We start from the raw sequence: 23,846 nt of genomic DNA, 5'->3' as shown, positions 1-23,846 counted from the left end.
TACATAGCCTGTTGTTTCTGGATGTGAATGTTCACTTACACAAACTGTGTAGCTCATAAGGATAACATACATTTGAGAGCTTAAATTCACTGGTATTCCCCTTTTGTAATTCGTGTGTGTGTGTGTGTGTGTGTGTGTGTGTGTGTGTGTGTGTGTGAAGATTGATGTTTGGATTCATTTGAAGATACCATGGTGATAAAAGTCTGTGTAATCTCTCACAGAAAAAAGATGCTTGATTTGGAGATCTCCACATAGCCTCAGCTGACAGTGCAGATCTGTAAAGTGGGGCGAGTCTGCTCTTGCAAACGGTAAGACTAGAGCGCACTGCAGTGGATCAGTATTACAGAGCCTGCAGTGATTTAGTGCATTTAATCAAAACCATTATGACGTTTCCTCTTCATTAGAAATGGGTTGTAATGATTTGTAAGGCACTTACATCATTCATCAGTATGCTATACCACGGCTCAGTATGCTGATTGAAGAAAGTCGTGGCTGTTTTACTTAGCGTGTTTCTGTTGGACTCAGCTTTGCACCATGGCCAGACCTCTGTGCCTTAGTTTGAAGGGCACTTGGGGTTCGAATCGGTTGGGTATGGTTTCATTTTTGTTGCAAGGATGCAGCAGAACCCCCCCCCCCCCACACACACAGACACACACACACTCTCACACACACACACACACACACACACACACACACACACACACACACACACACACACACACACACACACACACACACACACACACACTGCCCCCCTCCCCTCCCTAATGTGAGGGTGCATCTGGCCGGCTAGCCCATCTGCCCATGCTGCGCTGCTCCCAGTCTGTGTGGGCAGCCAGCTGCTCTGCGCCTTTGTCCCACGCTTTACTCCCAGCTCAGCCCTTTGTCATGACCACACTCCGGCTGGGGGGGTGGGGGGGTGGAGGGGGGGAGGTGGAGGTGCGATGCTCCTCCCCCCTCCCCTTCCCAAATAATAAGCCTTCAGAAAATATGCAACAGTGCTGCACTGTCTTCTTTGTTTTAGTGACGTGATGGAAGGAGGAGAACTCTTCATCCAAGCTGAACACTGACGTTTTGCTTCGTCTGCTGAGATCCGCTGTTTGTCATGTTTCTTCTGGCTGGAAGTGCAGAGCATCTCTTGGGGGGGGGGGGGGAGCAGAGGTTGATGTCACGGGTCTCTGACCTGACCCCCGAGGTCTGAGGCTGGACCAAACCAACAGAGCTGGGCAGGGCCGGGCTTTCTCTCCGTGTGTGTGACTGAGTAGGGTGAGGTTAGCATGACTCAGCACAGCCACGAGTATTGTTCCTTCCTCCTGTCAGGACATAGGGATTTGTGGAGGGAGGGTGTCAGATGTCCAGCTCAACACATGTCATTCCCTTCCCTCATGCTTTCAATATCCCCCTTTCACGTCTCTTAGCTGGATACCCGCTAATTTATTCCCTGATTTCCATATGAAGGAAGCTGTGGGAGTGTGAAGGCAGCAGCTAGCAAGTGTGCAGTGAGACATTCCTGCTAATTCCTCTCTCTCTCTCTCTCTCTCAATCTGACCCAGCAGAGAAGGAGCGGCTGGACAGGGGAGAAAAGTCTCAATAAACCATTAGTCCTTTTGATTCACAGTATATGCCAATGACTAGAAATCCTTTATTTGATTCAGCCACGCATGATGTTAAGTTCTCCTTAGTGTCTGCCTGCCCCGCTTTAGCCTCAGCATCTTCATTTTCCATGCATGTATTAGCCACTATGTGAAATATCTAGGACACACTGCTTTCCTGCTTTTGTCTGTTTCAGTGTGAGATGGACGAAGCTAACAGCTAACGGCTAACAGCGAGTAGTGCATTGCCTAATAGAAAAGGCATGTTCCACGTTAGTGCTTGAAACAGCGCCTCTGTACGGAGAGGACGATGAGATTAGAGTATGTGTTTGATTTGGATCCAGTCCCTCAATCCCCCATTCATCATCCAGTGCTCAGCCTCTCTGCTGTAAGTAATCCCTGGGTGTGTGTGTGTGTGTGTGTGTGTGTGTGTGTGCAGTGCACACTCGCACATTTCTGTTTCCCTCTCTCACACACATATGCCTGATGGGATACAAACTAAAGCCACGCTCCCTCTCTGAGTCTCTGCACACACAGACAGACAGTGGGCTGCATGCTTCATATGAAGGGTCGTTCCCCCATCCTCCAGTTGATCTGTGTTCCAAGACCTCGCTCTATACTGCCGCTGCCGCTGCTCAGTCCTGCTGACTGCAGATTTTACCATATATGGTCATTCACTGCTCCCTGCCTGACAGCCTTCCAAGACCATTTCCTGCCTGGCCTGCCATTGGCTGCTGCTCGCTGTGCCGGTACACATGTGAATTCAGGGAGAGGCTGTGATAGGAAGAGCGGCCAGGATGAGAGAATGGGTTCTAAAGTGACGGGAGGGATGTGTCTCTCTGTGTTGCATCGTCACCGACTGTATCTCACTGTCTCAAGTGCCACATTTAGATTTTTCTTCTTCTTGTTTTTACTCTGATAATTAGTATAATTGTTGGATTGCTGAATACTGTAGTAGTACAGTATTGCTAATTCCATAAACATTTGTGTTGGACGACGCATTTCTTTTAACCCAAGACAGTTTTCAGTCGTTTATGCATGTGAACTTATGTGGACAGTGGACACCACAGTTTGAATCGTTTTGTTATGCAATTTTCAAGGCATCATGCCTTTGACTTGTTCCAGCATGTTTCCCACTAAAAATACCCATTCATTCATTTTCTCTCTCCAGCCAATCCTGTTCAAGCCTATCCCAGCATGCACTAGGCAGAAGGCAGGGAGACGCTCTGGACAGGTGGCCATCCATCACAGGCATGTCTGTTCAGAGCAGTGTCATCATGGAGACCACCAAAAAACTTGAACCAAACATCTGCTAGTAACTACATATTGCTATAGAGTTGTCTATTTGCTGCTGACAGCTGAGCTGATGTAGCCCCAAACTTTTCCTCACGTGCAACCGATGAAAGTCTGTGGACTTGTCTGGGGTCTTCCTGCTCTCATACGGAACGAACAGGCGTGCGCTGACTAGTTGCTACAGTCGTTTGCAGTGTGGTCATCACCTCACCCCCTATTACCCTATTACATTCTGCAGTCACCAAGACAGTCCATGCGCCAGAGAGAGCCATATATTCTAGTTAAAGTGTCTGGTCTGACTGAGGGTAACTGCACTGTATTGTATTGTACTGTACTGTACTGTACTGTAGGCTACCCCCCGGCCCTATCATTCACAGGCCATAAATCACCAGCAGAAGCGGTGGCTTTGACAGAACTGCTGCTGCTGGCGTTTGTCTCCAGATCAGGCAGGCGAAGGGACTTGTTGTAAAAGTGGAAATTTCCATGGCGCTCCGAGGAGCGCCGGGCAGCATGCATGGAAGAGCCTTTAGTGGTGTCTGTGTGAATCACATGTCGAGCTGCGAGCAAAGAGGACGTGTGTTGTGTGAATGAACAGAATGCCCTCTATTGCTTTGAGGGAATGTTGTTGTTCGTCTTCATCCATTTGTGTGTGTGTGTGTGTGTGTGTGTGTGTGTGTGTGTGTGTGTGTGTGTGTGTGTGTGTGTGTGTGTGTGTGTGTGTGTGTGTGTGTGTGTGTGTGTGTGTGTGTGCGTGCGTGCGTGCGTGTCAGCGTGGTGCTCTGTCTGTGTCTCTCGCAGCGTGATTCACCCTCATGTTGTACAGCCTCACTTGTTGCTATGCAACTAGACGATTGCTCTGCATCAGACATTCCTCTGGAAGGATATAAATGACATGTTAGTTACTTTAAACCCTGGAGCTGTTAATTTCCTCAGCTCTCGCCTGCCTCATCTGGGCAAAACCATGCTCACTGTGACCTTCTCTAGTTCTGCTAATCACACTTCCTCTAGGCTGGTTGCCATGGAGATGATCACTGTTCTTGCTTGGCTGGTTTGGTCTGTCAGAGTCCCCCCCCCCCCCCCCAGTGTTGGGGAAAGTGTGACGTCACAGACCGTCCTGCCAAGCCCACATGTAAGACGCTGATGATTCTTGCTTACTGTAAAGCTTAAGTCGGAGTGTCGGACTACAAGACTGTTCAAATCTTGCCAGATGCGGGCGGATCAGCCTAAACGTTTGATCCTGAGTCAATCTTTGCCACGCTGTCAGAAAGGTGGGGGTCACACAGAGTTGTTCGGATACCGCTAGTGGAAATGCCTCCGTTACTGCCTAAAATATCCTACTATTATAATTGGGCGGCAGTTTCCACACGGCGGCGCACAAAATTGCTCAACTGCACAAGCCAGTTGGAGCTTCCTGTTCCTCGTTGAAAACCAACGAGGAACCGTAGAAATGAGCGCTGCCAGTTCAGCAGGCGAGCCAATGAGAGACGCTAGACGCTAAATTTCTACTTGTAGTATAAGTTCAGGTGTAGGGAAGGAAAAATGCTATCAGAACATGTCTAATATTTTACAATTTAGAACAGTTCACTCACTGTCAATGAAATACATACTAGGTGTTCTATCATTTCAAGTGTAAATACAATCGGAACTTCCGATTGTATTTACACTTCCTGTTAGTCTCTCATTCCAGACGGTCTCTTCTGAATAAGGTGAATAAACAACAGCAGGTATAGACGGTTTTAACTTGACAACAAAAACATTCTAAATTGAACCCCCGCTCACTTCCTGTTGCAGTGTTTGCTATGGACATAAAAGAAAAAAAAACATTCAAGTGCAGGACTGACTATTCCGTGAAAACCGTCTATAGACTTCCTGTTCATTATTTCTCTGATGAGGCTGTGGTTACATTTTTGGATGTAAAAATATCTGTCTATATGTAACGGTGGCCAACGGACAGTGATGCTAGAGGCTTTAGCCTCCTTGGTAGAGCGTCCACCTCCCATGCCAGAGGTTCCTGGTTCGATCCTCGTTCGAACCACAATGTGAGAATATAAGTTAATTTAAATATCATCTTCAATTCATAGTTCATCATTTCTAGTCATTGTAATAAGACATAATAATGTATAAAAATGTATCAAAACAAATGCATATGGCTATATTGAATGTTGATTGCGGATGCTCCAAATATAGTGAGTGATGTCATCATGTGCACTTGGTGCAGGAGAGTCGTGCAGAGAGCTGTGTTGCTGTGCACATAGGAGCACATAGTTTTTCTACCATGTGACAATGTACTTTTTTCAGTCAACATTTTTAATCTGGATTACATCTCCTGTCATTCACGCTACACTGAAGTTACTGTGCCTACAGCTCATTTGTGTCTTATTTTGACAACATCCAGACGGAATACCACTACAACCTATATTAGGAATCTCTACTGGTGTCAACTATGTATTTACATGAGTGGATGTTGCTTGTTTTTAATTGACTTCTCTGATCTAGTTAATTCATTCTTCCCCCTTGAGCTAAACTCACTGGCTGTCACATTTTACAATTGATGTAAAAACGAGTCCGACCTATAGCCTCAAGTCTGTTCATCTACTTGAGATTGATTACTACCAGCAAGTACATAATCAAAGTTAACTTTGTAGTAGCTGCCTCTGCTGAATCGGATGCTATTATTCCTGTGGTTAGTGAACGACATGGTTAGGACACATTCTGCTGAAGCTCTGGCTCTGTCCGAGGGAGGGAGGGAGGAGAGATGAGAGTATGAGACAGGTAGCCACTTGCCAACTGGTTTGCATCTCATTGTAGTGAGCTTAGTCAAAAGTATCGATAGTATCGATACAAATCAATAATACAAAATTGAAACGGATACACTACTAATCAACAGTATCAATATCAGCAGTACTTTCTCTTAATGAAAAATCAAACAATCGTACCGATTTCTCCCTCCCTGTCATTGGTGGGTATCTGTTGCTTGAACAAGCTCGAAGTGTTCTGATAGGCTGATGACTAGAGCAGGGGTAATCTGCTGTGTAAGGTCAAAGTTTTTAGAGTTTTATTGGGCCTAGATTATGGAGAAGCGTCACAAGCGTGCATCTGTCCGTCCATCTGTCTTTGCTTCTTTGTTATGCCTCTTGATGTGTTGTCATCTCCCCGCGTGGTATCGAAAATGGTATCGATGGAGTATCGATATTTTCCTGGGTATCTGTATCAAAGTAGAAATTCTAGTGTCATGACATCCCTACTGTCTAGCCTTGGTTTATGTATAGAAAGCCACTGGTTGAGAAATGTACAGTATGAGAACATGCATCTCATACTGTATGCACTTTGTGTTTCTGGCATGATGCTGGGCGCCTGGTTAGCATTAACATTGTTTTCAGTTTGATTGTTAATTGGCAGTGCAAACAATGACAGTGATCTCACGCCGTACAAGCTGCGTTCCTGCCTGGTGGATCATGCTTTCACGGCGCACTTTACGGCAGGCTCGGACTCGCCGCGCGATGCACTCACTCGTGTTCCCCGCTCGGACCCTGGAATTCCTAATGGTGTATATCAGACACAAACACTATTAACACCTCAAAGGGTGCTACATTTGACACCCTGGCAGCCCTCCTTGCTCTCATTAGTCATAGCCATACCAGAGCTGCCTGGGGCCGAGGTGTGGAATGTGAGGAACGCCAGGCTCTCTGCTGAACTGACTGGCCGGCAGCCCCCTCAACTGTGGCCAGAAGAAGGCTGCTCTGCAGAGCTCTGCTGGGCCAGGGTTTACCAGGAGGTCAGCCTGCAGGGCTCGTTGTGCTGCGGGGCTCCATGCTTCAGTGCCAGGCTGCAGTTTATCACTACAATCTAACATCCTGTTAGCAGTTCATGTGATGGGCAATTGACAACATGTCATATATGTTTATTAGTGTGTGTATGGACACTGGGCTTAACATGCGAGATGTGCAGGGAAGTATGAAAGTCTGCCACTGAGGTCTCTGCACTGATCGAGCCGCACAGAGCACATGGTCTCTCTGTCAACCGGGCTTCTGTGTGTGGGACAGCATTCGTCAGCAGGAAATACAGACAGAAAGTAGGAGTGTGTGTGTGTGTGTGTGTGTGTGTGTGTGTGTGTGTGTGTGTGTGTGTGTGTGTGTGTGTGTGTGTGTTGAGTGTACATACTGTACTAGGCATGTTTTGTCAGTGTTTGCTTTAGTAGACAAGAACCTAATTTATCTGAACCCTCCAAGGAATGGTCAAATTAAATACTCAAATGTGGGCCCATTTGAAATTCTAGAATAAAGCTTATTTACACATCAAATATATGCATGTGTGCTTATTCTGAAATGTTCTGCCATAAACCTCCCCACATCAGTAGTATAGCCAAAATACTCACAGCAACACATTCTTCGCCCCGTTGGGTAGACCAGTCTTTTCAGATAAGGGTTTTGACTTTTCACTGAATATAAATAATACACCAGCACACCCAATACACCAGGTCATAGGTCACTCCCATTTGTTGTTCTCGTACATAACCATGAGATATGTTGCGAACCTCCAGCGCTATTGTTCGCGTCAGTTTTAAAGTGCCACAGCAAAGCCAACTGAACATAAAACCACAGTGTTTCATGAAAAACCTCAGCGTATTGTTTGGGGAAAATTTGAGCAGGCTCAACACTAACAATTCCCCTTGGTACAGATACTGTCTGGCCCTCAAGTACTTGTACTTGGCTTCATCAAAGACCGCAGATGCCAACAGAGTGCTTGTACAGCGCCATTTGATGCTGGAGTAGTATTATCGGTAACTGTAATGTTTATATTACAAAGTTTGATGGAAAATTTGAACGGCCTGTAAACATTTTTTGTTAAGATCAAAAAAGTACTGATAATGGTACATGGGTTTTTGTGGTTGCTGAAAATGTAGAACTTGGCTGAACCTGATCTGGAGCCCTTTGGACCCGTTTGATTTGTAAAAATAGTACGGTAATTAAAATTAGTTGTCGGTATGGATGAAATAAATGTCCGTGATCAGTAGGTTATGTTTTTTGTCTGACTTGTTCCCTTCCTCTCCCTACTACACCGCATCGTCTCTCTCTGTGTCCTTCCTGCTTTACTTCCTGCTCTGCGGGAATCTGAGAAACTCTCCTCTCAAATATCCCTCTGTGCGAGGAAATAAATATGCACTGAAAGACTGATCTGACTGAATTTGATTTCTTTTAAATACCAGAGGCAGATGGAGTGTAATGCTAGACACTATATTGTGTCCACCTGGCGATGCAAATTGTTTTTTATTTTCTGCTTTAGGACTAGGAGCAATATTCAAATAGGCTCAGCACTGGTGTCGGGTCACTAATCTTGTGTTCTGATAGCAGTCAGTGGCAGATTGATCAGCATATCTACTATACTCGGAGCACCGCTGTGGATTTTTGGGGTGTGTTCACTGTGGACAGGGTGACGTTTGGACAAGATCTTGTGATTTTCCCCATAAACATATGCACACATGCACATACACACAGTGTCACTCTCACATACACTGGACTTTGATCACTGAGCTTTGAGTTGGAGTATGTGTCACGGCCCAAGTCTGTGTCAGTCAGGTGATTGCATGAGGTATAGGCCTACTGTGATTTTCTTTTTTCCCCCCTTTACATTTTTGTATTGCCTGTGTGTGTGTGTGTGTGTGTGTGTGTGTGTGTGTGTGTGTGCGTGCGTGCGTGTGTGTGTATCCAGCAATTGTAGGACCATACTGACGTAGTAGAAGCTAAAACATCTGTTCAGTCTAGCTTTATGAGATGTGAGTCATTTTGCATGGTGGAATCAACCACAGTACTGCGGGGGTGCATTGTAATGTGGCAGCAGACGTGAAGTGCCAGGCTGTGTGTTGTCTGCTGTGGCAGAGGCAGGGAAGTGAATGATTCTCCTGGGCCACATACTGACTCATATCCTCCTATCATCATATTAGCAGCACTTGAAGGAACAGCTCGCCCCAAATGTAAAATCATAACTCACCCCCCTGTGTCGTCAGAACTCCACCAAACACACATCAAGTTAGCTTCTCCTCCCAAGTGAACAGGATCTGCTTGTTTCGAGTTGCCAAAAGAACATACAATGACCACCATATTTATAGAGTTTTATAGCCAAACAATCCCTGAGTCCCAGAGGTCACTACAGTATGTATCTCATTCTCATTATGATTCCCCATCAGTGATGTCTTAAATTCCTGGTGTCACTTGAGCAATTGTGCATTGTGACATCACTGATGATGTCATAGGCATTGTGACATCATAAGAGCAATTGTGATGTCATCAGTGATGCGAAGTTGTGACAACATCAGTGATGTCATAAGAGCATGTGAGCTTACACAGCGGTCCAGCTGCAGGGCGGGCAAGCTGCCTAGTTTCAGAAATAAGCCCTGTTTCTCCCACTGTTATGTCTGTGCTAGATGATGGCGATGTTCTATACATGCATGTACTGTATCATCGCAATGTCTACATACTGTAAGCTGGACACCCTCTGCCATGGAGCACTGAGATTAATCTCACATTTTAAAGCCATTACTCACCATTGTTCTTTGTATGCTCCGGTCTGCCTTGTCCACCCGCAGGCTTAACCACTGCCATATCTTTATCCTTCCTTTTTATCTACGGAGCTACATCACCCAAAACAGTATGGGAAACTCCTCTCTTCGCTCCCGGCCCGGGACATTTACCTTTTAACTGTCCGGACTGAACTGAGAAAAAGAGCATTTATGTATGCAGCTCCCTCTGCCTGGAATCTGTTACAAAATGGCCTGAATCTTCGTTAGCTGGTCCCCTTAGATACATTTAAAGTGCTCCTAAATGACTTGGAAGCAAGCAAGCTTATCTGACTGTAGATGTTTTCATTGTTGATTGCTGATTATTACATTTATAATTCTGTCATTTGTTATCTGCTTTTGTTTTTAAATTGTTCCATGTCGGCAACTGTATAATTGTGCCGCTGCCTGTCTTGGCCAGGACACTATTGTAAAAGAGATTTTTAATCGCAATGAGTCTCATTTCCTGGTTAAATAAAGGTTAAATAAATCAAATACAAATAAAATTGCCCTTTTGCGTATAATCATTTACCGCCAGAATTTCCATATAGGGGTGAACTGTTCCTCTGTGTAGCTTTCGTTAAAAATACCACCACTACCTTTTTGCAGCTGAGACCGACAACCTGTGGTAGCTTAGTAACATTTAGTTCACTCTTTTTATCACATCTATTTAGTCGACTCGTGCGGTGTGGCTTTTTAGAACAGTGCATCATACTTCATTATTTTCATACTCAACGCACTTCCGTTTGTGTGCATCGGGTTAGGGGTAAAGTTCTTGCTTGTCTCTACCCCCCCCCCACACACACACACACACACATGCACCTGACTGAATATGAATATACTGTACATCTCTTTAGATTTAGCAGCCCATCTCAAGGCATTATTGTCACTGTCTCATGGCAGAATAGCTGTGGGCAGTGAGGGAGTGATTCTTTATGTCAAAATGTATATTAGGGAAGCCATTCTGCCTTTTAAATAGGGCAGCAGCAGCAGCAGGACTGGCTTGCTACAGTAGGTGACATCATCTCTCCGGCCCTGCGGTGGCACTGTTGGAATCAACAGCAAAGAATGGGGTGTGTCTCATAGTCCCCATCCACAGACAGCACAGAGAGGAGAGGAGAGACGCCACCTGACTCTCCTGGCTTCTGGGGTCAAGAGGTCAAATCCTATTGCAGCCTGATTCCAGGAGGACAGAGGAAGTCAGTCGATATAAGTGGAAGCTCCATTGTCGCGTGTGTGTGTGTGTGTGTGTGAGAGACAGACATGCATCTGTGGTCATCTGGTCCTTGAGTTGTGTAAGTAGGCTATGTTATATATAAAAGGCACAGTTCAGCATTTGATTCAGGGTTATTATTTTTAAGTAAGAGATGCTGTAAAAAAAGAAGAAGAAGCGTTTGTTTCATGCATGGACTGTATAATGACACACCACCACTAATAACCTTCCTTAATGAATGTGGTTGGTCCAATAGGGACTGAAGGTCTCATTATGCTTTCCGCATCAGCGAGGAACGCGAGTGTCCGCGCGGAAAAGTGACGTCAAATCAGCAGACACGCCCCTCCGCAAGGCTCCGTGCGGACGGTTTTCGAGCGGCCGTGCGCACGCCGAAATTTGTAACTACGCGGACGCGGACGGGCGGACAAAGTGGAGTTTTCAAGACTCGCGCTCAATTCCGCCTGCAGAAACCCACACAGAGTATACAAGCTCCACACGTTTCCTCGTCGGATTCCGTGTCTCTCATTTCCGTGCGGCCGGCCAAAGCGTCAAGCATAATCCAGGCTTAAGTGTCATCTGGCTCTGCTTCTTCTGTGCAGCACCAATAGAAGCCAAACCTCTCTTTTGGCTGAACAATGGAGTGACAAAACAAGGCTGATGAATCTCTGGCTTTGGCCTTGGGGTGATGATGTTTGTAGGTTTCTGTGGTCATAATACATTAATAGACCGTGTAATAAGACACTTTGCCAACATTTTATTTTCATAATGTAGGCTAGACTTACAGCACTTGCCCGGGGTTTTTGTGGGACTGGGCCCTGTCAAAATGCCCTGTCAAATTCACAGATCCCACACGATGGGCCATTCAAATCTCAAGACAAAAAAATATTTCTGAAATTGTTTTCATTTTTCGCTCATGTATCAAAAGTTAAAACTATATTCTATACGAAATGCATGAATGAGTTCTCACATGTCAGCCATGATCATATTGTGTCAAGTCACACTTTGCCATATTGCCTCCATTTCTCATGCTCTGTGGCTTTTGTGATGTTGGGCAGTCCCTGTGTAGAGTGCAATGCTTCCTCTCAGTTTGGCCCACTTGCAAACAATTGCTTTTTCTCCTTGAGAGTTGAATCAGTGGAAACTCCTCTTCGTGTGTGTGTGTGTGTGTGTGTGTGTGTGTGGAGGGGGGTGGGCTTGGTGGATGTGTGTGTGATCTTAATTTTGCAGGTGGGATTTAGGATTATGCCATAGTTGTTTCAAAACAGGCTGACTCCTCCGGCACGGACTGTGTGTGTCATCTAAGCAGGAGCAGGCTAAGACTCATCTCATCACTTTGTGTTTGTGTTGTGTATCTTTGTCTTTACAGACGGGACGCATTGACAAATCCTACCCCACAGTGTGTGGTCACACAGGCCCTGTGTTAGACATTGACTGGTGCCCCCACAATGACCAGGTCATTGCCAGCGGCTCCGAGGACTGCACAGTGATGGTAAGTCGTTTCCATCACCGCCTCTACCTGAACTGAGACCTCTTAGTATTAATTGTGTGAAACAGTAAGACACACGCACACACGCACACACACACACACACACACACACACACACACACACACACACACACACACAGTCACACACACACACACACACACACACACACACGTAGGTGACGGGAGACTACATGTTGTGATTGTGAAAGAGCAGATTTGTGTAGCCGGTGGGATGGGTGCAGGCCTCGCCCTCTGGTTGAGATTAGGCTGAAATATGTGTCGTAGGAATCAGAGCTGGGGAATGATTTAGCTGTTTTTATTGGGCTGAGGTCACTGACTTGCTTCAGGCTGCTGTACTTTCCTCCATATGTCCTTATTTGGTCCATGAAAGGTGTGTGTGTGTGTGTGTGTGTGTGTGTGTGTGTGTGTGTGTTGCCTGCTACGTACACCGCTGACACTTCCTCACCTGAACGTGTTGACTTTGCCAATAAAGCCCCTCAGAGGATCGAAAACAGCACAGACTCTGGATCTGTGCTGTTTCACATTCATGTTTGCACTTTGCAGAAGTTTAACCGTCAGTGGTTCCTCTCTTAGCTCTTGGTTCCTCTCATAGCACCCTGGTGTTGAAATGTCACAGCCTAAATAGGCTCTTAGTGGTGTTAAGTTTAGATTAGGGCTTCCTTATACTTATACTGCATCATGTGTCCAAGGTGCAGTCTAACAGAGAACTCATGAAGCTCCTGTTGTACAGGGTCAAGGCACACACTTCCCTATTTCTGTGCCGGCTATGTAGCATATGATTTTACTGGGAGGAGAAGCATTGTTCAGTCGTAGCGATAATGACAATGCTTATGTTGCTAAATTTGACTATCTGGTATCTGTGTGTGTCTGTCTCCAAATCGTATAGGTTGCCCTTGACTTCATGGTTTCTGCTGCCCCCCTCAGGTTATTTTGGGGACTGCCATTTTATTCTGATTTCTTTGTGCAACATATTCACTTAGCCACATCAGTCAAGTCAAGTCAAGTCAACTGTATTTATAGCACATTTACATACAGCGGCAGCCGAACCAAAGTGCTTCACAGGCGGGGGAGCAAAGTGCACAAATATAAATAGGTAAAGTGCAAAAATACTAATTGAAGGCAACATAATACAAGGTGCATATATGATGGCAATTAAAATCAGAAAGATAAGAGACTAAAACAATAAGACAATAAAAGCAATAAAACGATAAATGCCAGGGACCTAACGATGGCTAAGTAGGGGGGAAAGCCAGGGAAAACAGGTGGGTTTTTAAGAGTGATTTAAAAACCTCCAGGGTTCAGTCAGACATCAAGGGGAAATTGTGAGTCTATATCCAGCACGATTCCTTCTCTGTTTATAATTCCTGGCCTTTGCCGATCTCGTTGTCAACAGGTGTGGCAGATCCCTGAGAATGGCCTGGTCACCGCCCTGTCTGAGCCGGTGGTGGTGCTGGAGGGCCACTCCAAGCGGGTTGGCATCATCACATGGCACCCCACAGCACGCAATGTCCTCCTTAGTGCAGGTGAGTGCCTTCATCTCTGCCACTGGAATATACCAAATAAGGCCGGGAACAATATTATGTAAGACATTATAGGGACGTGTGCAAAAGATACAATAAGCTGGGCAAGAGTTTAGTAGGCAGTTAGTGTTTGATTAATTAACAGAAGCCCATGCTTTCGCTTCTCATGTCAGAGGATGGATACTTGGCCCCGGAGTTAGCCTATGAACCTTGTTGAGGTTTGGTGTGAACAGTGTGAACATTCTTAGCCAAAATAGCCTTCAAGGCAAATGACTATCACAAGCTGATACTGTGTCTTGGATACATGCTTAGTTTAACTTTGCTCTATTGCCAGGTTGTGACAACCAGATCATCATCTGGAATGTGGGCACGGGTGATGCCATGATCACCCTGGAGGATATGCACCCTGACGTCATTTACAGCGCCTGCTGGAACCGCAACGGCAGCCTCATCTGCACCTCCTGCAAGGACAAGAGCATCCGAGTCATCGACCCTCGCAAGGAGAAGCTTGTGGCGGTGAGCTGAGTTTTCGAAGACATTCAATTGGCTGGTGTTTCTCTTTTGTAGGTCATTGTATCTCTGAAAGGTGAAAGCTGATTCAGGAGATCAGATGGACTACTTCAGGAGGCTGGTGTAGCAAGTGAGAGGGAGCAAGGGAGACTGCTTCAACTGCAAGGCCTGGGTTCAACAAGCACCTGCTGCTGACGTGCCACTGAGCAAGACACTGAATTGCTACCAGCTCCAGCAGGGGCGCTGTTCTATAATACAACCGCAATAGTCAAATACCCCATTTACAATGAGCCACTTAAAAAAGTCACATTTAAAGGCAACAAGACTCATTGGAGACTGTTTGGTATAAGAGTGCTCAAACTATCTTCGGGGGTGACTTGAGACACATTGTGTCCTCAAATTTGCCAAATGTAAATGCAGTCTTGTCAAGAGACAACCGTCAACTCATCCTAAATGGAATAACATCTCTCAACAACGCCCTTAACCTACTAGTACTACACCAAGTAAATTTCCTTGTATGTGCAAACATACTATGGTAGAATAAAATAATTCTGATTCTGAATGAATACTGATATATCTCCTTGTCATTCCATTATCTGTGTGAGAAAATGGCAAAGACAGAAAAGGGAAATTTCCTCAGTAGCCTCGGTTCAGGCATCACCACCGAAATCAAGTTTGAGTAGCAATGTGTCACAGCAGCAGTTAATGCCACCAGCTCAAAAGGTTTATAAAACTACAAAAATGTCAGCCGGACTGTTTATCAAACTAAATATGTATATGAAGATAATAATAAAGGTTGACCCCAAGAAGCTCATTGTGGTGTCGGAGAGCTGCTTCATAGGACGGCTGTGTGCCTGCATGGCACAAACCATATTGTTTTGTTAATGTAGAACCTTATGACCAGTCTATAATGACACCTACATAGATGCTTTTTGGGCAAAGATGGGCAACAAAGACACTTTTGACACTGATTATTATTATAATTTCCATTATAATTTGCTGTAGAGACGGCCTGGAAGCGAACTGACTGTAAAGGCCATTTTTTACTTTATTTCACTACTTTTGCCATCAAAGTCGCCATTCCCCACTGTCTGAAGTGTGCGCACGCATGGATCTGTTATTCTAACTAGTGTTTTTTTTAGTTTTTTTTATTATAATCTGTGTGAAGTAGCGGCTGCCATTTAACTTGAAGAATACACAGAGATGCATACAAAATCTGATTTTCTGTGGCGCCTGCCATCTCCACATTTGCTTACATCACAGGAAAGCAGTAAGAGATGCAATCTGGTTAACAGCTAATCGAATGACAAGTGTAAATGGGACCACAGTTCCTCAAGCAGGCGTGTTCCAGGAGCCCTGATGGCAACATAAAGGAGACATTCCCTTCAGGGATCAATAGAGTCTAAATGAATGAACAGAATGTCGTGTTTTTCCTGAGTTCAGGAAAGTGTCATTGACCTTTGAAGTATACTTCACAGGAGAAGGAGAAGGCACATGAGGGAGCTCGACCTATGAGGGCCATTTTCCTGGCCGATGGGAATGTCTTCACCACAGGCTTCAGCCGCATGAGTGAGAGACAGCTAGCCCTCTGGAACCCGGTGAGCGTCCTCTGGTGACTGTACTCCATAACTACAGTCACGGCTTATATGTTCCACACTATTACAGCACATTTATTTGTTACAATATGGCAACAAGCATGAATAATTAGCTATGAGGATAACCTATTTACATTGTTGTTTAGCAGGCAGAACAAGAAACTCCATATGCATAAACAACACCGTATACACCTGTTAAGAATACAGTATCCACCACTATATGGACAAACCTCTAGTCTAACAACCAGCAACAATAGAGATTTGATTTAAACTCTCTTGAGACCCTCTGGAGTAGAATGGATTTTGAGGCAATGCACTCCTAGGCTCTGACTGAACTTTATCCTTCATTTTTAGCATTGCATCGATGAGGCCATTTCTGTTCATGAGATGGACACCAGCAACGGAGTCCTCTTGCCCTTCTATGACCCAGACACCAATGTGGTTTATCTTTGTGGAAAGGTAAGTCCCCTTCAAGTGCTTAAGTCGATTTAACCATTAAATACTGTAGCATACAGTAGTGTGGGCTTGATTTCCATGAAGTTAAATCCAGACATAAAAGACTCTTGTGTTTCTTGGTGTTGGACAGGGTGATAGCAGCATCCGCTACTTTGAGATCACGGACGAGGCTCCATTTGTCCACTACCTCAACACCTTCACCACCAAGGAGCCCCAGAGGGGCATGGGCTACATGCCCAAGAGGGGCCTCGATGTCAATAAGTGTGAAATAGCTAGGTAAGACTATATACAGTATATATAAATACACACATGGCAAAGATGGATCATATTTTCCTCTGATATCCAGAACTCTGTGTGTGTGTGTGTGTGTGTGTGTGTGTGTGTGTGTGTGTGTGTGTGTGTGTGTGTGTGTGTGTGTGTGTGTGTGTGTGTGTGTGTGTGTGTGTGTGTGCGAGTGAGATTTTCAGCGCAGACTAGTGTGGAATTTCTTAGCTTCACCACTAGGAGGCAGTAGTCATTCATAACATAATCACTTGGCTTTCTTGGCACAGCCCAAAGTAAACATGGTGCTAAGACATGTTCTTTAATGATGCACTAAATTGTGGGTAATTGGTCTTTGTAATTGTATGTTGACAGGTTCTATAAACTGCAGGAAAGGAAGTGTGAGCCTATCATCATGACTGTACCTAGAAAGGTGAGTCTCCAACTTTGCAGACAGCTTGCTCTATCACAGGCTGCTCTGTAAGGCTCTACCCTGTAATGTGTTGGCTGCAGTGTTTCCTGACAGCTGTCACTCTCCCTCCCTCCAGTCGGACCTGTTCCAGGACGACCTGTACCCGGACACAGCTGGACCAGACGCCGTCCTGGAGGCTGAAGAGTGGTTTGATGGCAAGAATGGAGACCCCGTCCTCATCTCCCTGAAACACGGCTACGCCCCGGGCAAGAACCGCGACCTCAAGGTGGTCAAGAAGAACATTTTGGACAACAAGCTGACCAAGAACTCAGAGAACACAGGCCCAGCCAACAAGCCTGCCTCTCCCACTCCATCGATTGTGAGTTCTGCCGCATACGTTACATGCAGTCAGTGATATATTAGACCAGACAGTCAGTAGACATCAACAGACATCAGACTGCTCTTCTTGGCGACTGTTGTCATGCCTTTTATTTTTGGACCTTTTAATCTAGGTCGGCTATGTACAGTATGTACTTTGTGCTATTTCCATATGGATACTGTCCGTCTGCACTGACTCTCAGCTCCATCACTGTGACTCACTCATTAATGCACCTCAGTCCCTGCCCCATCACTTTGGAGCCGGGTCTCTGGAGCATGCAGTGGTTGTCAGACTGACTGTATACATGTAAGAAGCATGGAGGATTGCTGGCTGACTTCATGAGGTGGTTTGTAGATGTTGTTCAGCCCCATCTCTGACCCACAAAACTGAGGGTCTGCTGCTGCTGCGGGCGCCCTGCTGCTGGGCGTCCCTGCCGCACCTCGCCCACAACACAGCCGCCCGCCCTGGGACCCAGCCCATGCCTCTGCTCCTCTCTGCAGCTCTGGCCTGTAATCACAGCCCACGGGGCTCCTGCAGTGCAGCCTGCTGGCCAGCGCAAAGCAGGTTAACCCTCCCAGCTCCAGGCCCTGCCACATGGCACATGCCGTTCAGGCTGTAGGTAGTGATGGAACAAAGGGGGTGTCTTTTGGACTATGTCAACCTAGAATTAGGCTGGGTATTAACCAGAATATGACTGTAGGTGTGCTTTGTTTCACAGCATGGTAGTTGTAGCACTAATGGAATAGAATGGCTACAGGCATGCCAAGAAACGGTCTCACATGTGTCTTTTGTCTCTCACAGAAAAGTGAAGCCAAGCTGGAGGAGATCTTGAAAGAAGTTAAATCCCTCAAGGACCTGGTCAGCAGTCAGGAGAAGCGAATCATCAAACTTGAAGAGCAGATGTCCAAAATTGCCATTTAAAATGAACCCTTTACCCAACCCACTACAATTCAGGACGTTCCATTGGCTGGGGGGCGGGCGGGACCAGTCACTGCCAATCTCAATGACAGCGTTCTGCCTGAGGCCTGCCTAGCAACGATCCCTAGCAACATTCCAGATGAACTTTTTTCTTAGCCAGCCCCTAACCCTCAGTTAACACAGGTGGAATAAGAAGGACGTGTGGCAAACTTTTGCAGAAAATATTCTTGCTTTTTGGTGAAAGAGAAATCTATTCCTTTTAATCTGTGGCAGTCATTTTTATTTTGTCTACTTGTTGTATAAAAAGTCTTACATATTCCTTTTCCTTTTAGATTGATGACCAAGAAAATTCCAATGTGAACAATTCCCATTTACTATGGTATACCCAAATGTTTTTTTTAAGTAGGTATCAGTATTTCATGTCCCCATAGCCCGACTGTTGCCAAATTTGCAGTTTTGTTTACACCTCCTTGGCAGTATTTTTTCTCTCTCTCTCCGTTTTTGTGGGAAGATTCAAAATGCAAACCGCGAGGCTCAATGCAGTTCCCGGTTATGCAAGGAGGGGGGATTTCATCAATGAATCATTCATTTACTATGAAATTCTCAATCAAGACAAATTGGATAGTTCTGATAGGCAGACTGACTAGGAGGGAATTCAATTCTGATTGAATCTACATCCATGCAGCTGCGACAGTCAAGACTCTCAGACATAAAATGACAACATCATTCCTGCTGTCTGTGTTAAAGCTGCGTCAATCTATACTTCTTTGTCATTTCTCCCATCTCCCTTCCCACCATTCTAATCTGCCCCGTCAGTGGACACAACAATTCATGTCAACACGCATTCCTTTCGTACCTGCTTTATTAACATGCATCGTGTGCTTTATTGGAGTAAATGACAAACTGCTTCCACAAATCTCATTTGCCATTGTTCACGTGGAAAGAAGAAGAAAACATATAAAAGTTCCTCTCTACACTCTGTAAACACTCTACTGTAGTCCATGGTGCTGACTCCAGTACTGTGGCTGGTTGTATATTGTGACATTTATGGGTTTATATGATTTCTGTTTGGTCTGTGTACTTCCCGTGGTAGGGCCAATGACGTTGTAGATGTTCAAGCTTTCTGCAGAAAAGGCCTGTCTATGCTTTGTTTTTGTAAGAGAGGTTCAGTTCAGTCACCGACCTCAGTGTTTTAGAATGTGTGGGCTTTGCTCATGTTCGGAAACACAAGTGTAGACCAGGATAATGGGATTCTTTTTTCCTATATGCCATCGCCATCTCAGATCTGTTTTATCTGTTCAACCAAGACAGGAATGTACAGTATATGAAACAACTAAGTCATCTCATTTTGACTATGTTCAACTGTCTGGTGATCAAGACGCACATTGCTTCAGAAACCATTCATGTTCGACTATAAAGGCTTGAAGTATGTGTGAGTCTGTGCCTCATGTCTTTGGCCTGTTGGCTATTGTTGTAAGGATGCTTTGTTTCACGTGGGGTTTTTGTCCTTTTCTTGTCACTGGCAGAACATGTGAGGGAGGGGTTGGTTATGAAATGGACTCACAGTAGAATGTGGAAGACTTGCCTAAAACTATGACGAATAGTTGGGTCATTGCTTCACCGTTAATTTTAGCGTTTCTTGCTCCAGCTGTGCTTATATCCCTCTTAGCACTTCCACTTCTTGTTTTTTAAAAGGTTATTTCTCAGATGCCCCAAGTCAGTATAGTTAACTAGAAAAAAAAAACAAGGAACCATTGGATTGTCCAGTTTGAGTTGTTTTGATGGATTTGCCAGCTATGATGGACGCTCTGTTTTGATATTTTAGTTTGGATTGTTTGCCAGAGGGAAGGTGAGACGGGTAGTGGTTCAGTCTGTTGTTTGCCTTGAAAGTTTCTTACCACTGTAAAGACCAGAAAGTGCCATAGAGGTGATCATGGGAGTGTTTATAGAGGACTGTGTGAGAGTAGTTTGAGTTGCTTAGGAAAAAGTAAGGTTTGATAGGTGCCCAGGTTGAAAACGTTTGAACAAGTTTAACATCACTTGGAGAGGTGCTAAATGAAGTCGACACATCCTTTCTTCAATGGACGTTAAAGCATGTCAGCCCCTGGATGACATCATCATCCCCGTACAACAGACACTAGGCAGCGTTTCTGATTGGGTTCAGTTGGGTGCATTGAATCTGATTGCTGTGCTTTGTCGCCAACGTCTGGATGCTTTCCACCATGGTATGGGTATAGAAAATGATGTCAAATGGGGAAGCTTTCAGCTAAATGCACAGTCCATTGATTCAACGTGGCTTGAAGATACATTTATAATCCTGAATTCGAGCATCATTGAGGAAATCTAGAGTGCTATAGAAATGTCAGTCCGACACCGAAGACCTGTTGTCGTAAACTATACTGCCCTATCTTGTACTTGACTGCCACTCTATGGATTCTTGATAGCACTCTAGGGACGAGAGCTAAGGTTTGAGGGATATTAGTGATTAGTTATCCAAAGGGACACCGTAGGTTGGAGAAATGTGCAGTTTAAAGGTAGATGTATGTTTGTAATAAAGGCCTAGAAAAATGAGTGAAAGCTGTGTAAATAACATGACCATATTTTTTTGTATTTTATTTTATTTTGTCTTAAATTCTGTTTTGTGGTTGTGCTGAAGAGGGTATTTGTATGGGAGTTGGGTTATGGTGGGTTTTAAATGTTTCCCCCTGTCTGTGTTCCCTGCACCTTGCCATGAAGCATCATGAGAAAAGCAGAACCTCTATTATATCGCAGGTATTCTGAATATGGAAAGAAAGAAATTAATCACAGAAGAAAACAAACCAGGATTCAGCCTCAATGTGGAGGTCTGCTCAGCGTTTTTGTTCATTATTCCTGCTTCAAGTATCGAACATTGATTATAAGAAAAATTAATAAAGAAATTTTAAAATGTGGGCTCTGTATAGTTTTGAGTTGGTGAATGTGCTGATTTGCATGTGGAAGTATGTTTCACATTCACCCAGTGGCTTGTTTGGGGTGTTACAGTATGTGCAATCAAAGTTTTCATTAGAGAAAAGGGGTTGACAAAAAGACAAATGCCTGCCTGTACATTGGGCAACAAATTGCTCAGTGGCCCGACTGGTGGAACAATACATAATTAACTAAATAGCTCAAACTAACAGCTGGAAAATAACTTGATAGAGAAGGATGATGAACTGGATAGTTGGTTGAACCTAAATTAAATCTGTTCAAATCAAAAGTGGAGTTTCTATAGTTTGCATTACTTTGTAGATTCAGGGCCCCATTTTACTCTGCAGTTAAAAAAAGGGAACAAGCCATCAACATTAAAGTTTCAAAAAGGGGAACTGCTCTTCAGAGGCACTGTCTTTTTGCCTTTGCAGATTTATCACTCCTGCTTTATAGCAGGGGCGGATCTAGAGAAATATTCATAGGGTGGCATGGAGATTTTTTAGGGGTGGCAGAAATATATCAATATTAATATATTAATATTATTATTACCTATATGCCAGTAAAACATATCTTGGATTTAATTGATTTACTCTCTCATTCTGTCTGTGGGAAAGAATGTGGTTTCAACATTGCTGACATAACATTTGTCATGAAATGAAACCAATAGAAAACTGGATCTCTTATTCTAACATGTTACAATGATAGATACACAAGGACATTAATTGATACATTTGGGGAACATTCAGAAGGTTCTCTGTGCTTATCTCTGGGAAGACTGAGAAGTCTTTGTATTCTGAGCAAGAAACCACATTCTTTCCCACAGACAGGATGAGAGAAAATTAAATCCAAGAAAAAAGTTTAAATCTAACAGGCTGGCCTGAGACCTGTAGTGTGAACATTGGCATTTCTTTGTAGGCTGAGTGCTGATACATTGTATGGGTTTTCCTTGACCTGCCCTGATGTTCTGTTGTTCAATGTTCTTTAGTTATTACAGTACAGTAGTTATCAAAAGGAGATCACATAGAATAGCCTCAATGTGTGTGATTTGGTTCAAAAGATAGTTACAACAACAAAGACTACTCTTTTCTCAAGTCTGTTTTATTAAAGACAATCTGCCATCACAATCTGCTATCAAAAACGGTTGACATTTGGAGATTTCTGTAAGAATTAAAATGTTCAGCGATTGGGAGGTGAGCACTTCTGTTCTGGAAATTGCTCAGAAACCTCCTTATTGTCAATATACGCCATACATGCCCTGAATGCCCTAGGTCTCTAGTTTGTGATTGTAAAGTTTCATGAGGCTGTGATTATCCTAGAGAGATCACAATAGGTCATTTTATACAGTGAGGTCAAGTTTAGAAGATTTTTCTCACTATAATGAAATGGCTACTATAGGGACTAACATCATTACAAATGAATACAATTGGGCTCATTGCATCCACAAGCGTCTCAGCTTTCCAGTCATACCCAATTTATGCAATTCCAAGACTGTTTAGGGAAGTGGTTCTCAAACCTTTTCACATCAAGGACCCCTAAACTGACACAAATTAGACCACAGACCCCGATTTGATAAGATTTTTTCCATGCAGGATGCATCTGATAAGATTTTTGCTTGTAATGTTTTATTACAGAACATGTATGAAACCCATGACCAAAATAGCCATACATTCTGTCATTGTGCTACTTATGGAAGGAATTAGTGAAGATAAATGATTCCCCTTTTTGTTGGGGAACCCCGTCAAGGACCCCCTTGGGCTCCCCGGACCCCACTTTGAGAACCACTGGTTTAGGGAAAATAACACATTTACATTTACACGTTTTTGCCCAAAACTGCATGGGATTAGCATAAAGTGGGCATGTCTGTAAAGGGGAGACTCGTGGGTACCCATAGAACCCATTCTCATTCAGATGTGTTGAGGTGAGAGATCAAGGGGCCCCTTTGAAAATGGCCATGCCAGTTTTTCCATCTGCAAAAGTTATTTTTCCCCCTTCCCTGACAAGCTAGCATGACATGGTACCAATGGATGTCTGAGGTCTTCTAGTTTCATATGATACCAGTATCTTCACTCTGGCTTTAAAAATGAGCCCGCTACAGCCAGTAATGTCAGCTGCGGATGACCAGCCACAACTTTTCTGGGGTGGTAGCTGGGGTGGCAAGGCCATTTTAGGGGGTGGGGAAGGGCAGCTGCCACCCTATGCCACCCCGGTAGATCCACCCCTCTGACTTATGGGTATGTTGATACTTTCTCTGTCAAACACTTTTGTCTCAGTGTGTTTACTATGGGGAGATGAGGCAGTAAGCCAAGTACCACAGAGGATATCCACAAGAAGAAATAACCAAACACGCTATTTCACTCGTGTTCTCCAAAGAGCAGATGTAACACACTTCAGAAGCAGTCTGTGTTACAGCGTCTATTCATACCCCAGTAGACCTATAAATGAATCTTGATCAAATCCTCCCAAGCCTTTCAAATTCTCTTGTGAATTTCCACCACATTCACACTTTCTAGGCTACTGACCAGCCACAGCATCAACATCTCCTAATCAAATCACAGAGATAAAGATACCTGAATTGTCTTGTCTCAAATTGCCATCCTGCATATTGGCAGATGTCTTGAAGTAAATGCTTGTAAAAGACTCTATAAGTGTACATGTGTGTGTTCACTCTGTACATGTGTTTTGGGATGAAAG

General features: G+C 44.4%; 1 protein-coding gene across 3 annotated transcripts in view; it reads left to right on the top strand.

The window, feature by feature from the left end:
* The window catches only part of coro1ca (coronin, actin binding protein, 1Ca), a 47,446-nt gene extending 26,309 nt beyond the window's left edge, over positions 1 to 21,137 (top strand). For all 3 annotated transcript variants that reach the window (XM_083644577.1, XM_083644575.1, XM_083644576.1), the window contains 9 exons: positions 12,018 to 12,140; positions 13,552 to 13,681; positions 14,013 to 14,194; positions 15,667 to 15,786; positions 16,138 to 16,242; positions 16,370 to 16,515; positions 16,876 to 16,933; positions 17,049 to 17,291; positions 18,093 to 21,137. In XM_083644577.1, coding sequence (XP_083500703.1) covers positions 12,018 to 12,140; positions 13,552 to 13,681; positions 14,013 to 14,194; positions 15,667 to 15,786; positions 16,138 to 16,242; positions 16,370 to 16,515; positions 16,876 to 16,933; positions 17,049 to 17,291; positions 18,093 to 18,212 — 1,227 coding nt within the window. In that variant the 3' untranslated portion in view covers positions 18,213 to 21,137. The remainder of the gene's footprint in view (positions 1 to 12,017; positions 12,141 to 13,551; positions 13,682 to 14,012; positions 14,195 to 15,666; positions 15,787 to 16,137; positions 16,243 to 16,369; positions 16,516 to 16,875; positions 16,934 to 17,048; positions 17,292 to 18,092) is intronic.
* Positions 21,138 to 23,846: the final 2,709 nt, after the last annotated feature.

Source organism: Poromitra crassiceps (assembly GCF_964638095.1).
Source record: "Poromitra crassiceps genome assembly, chromosome: 10".
Classification (NCBI taxonomy): Eukaryota; Metazoa; Chordata; class Actinopteri; order Beryciformes; family Melamphaidae; genus Poromitra; species Poromitra crassiceps.
The sequence above is the reverse complement of the archived record's forward strand: the minus strand, read 5'-3'. Positions and strand labels throughout refer to the sequence as shown.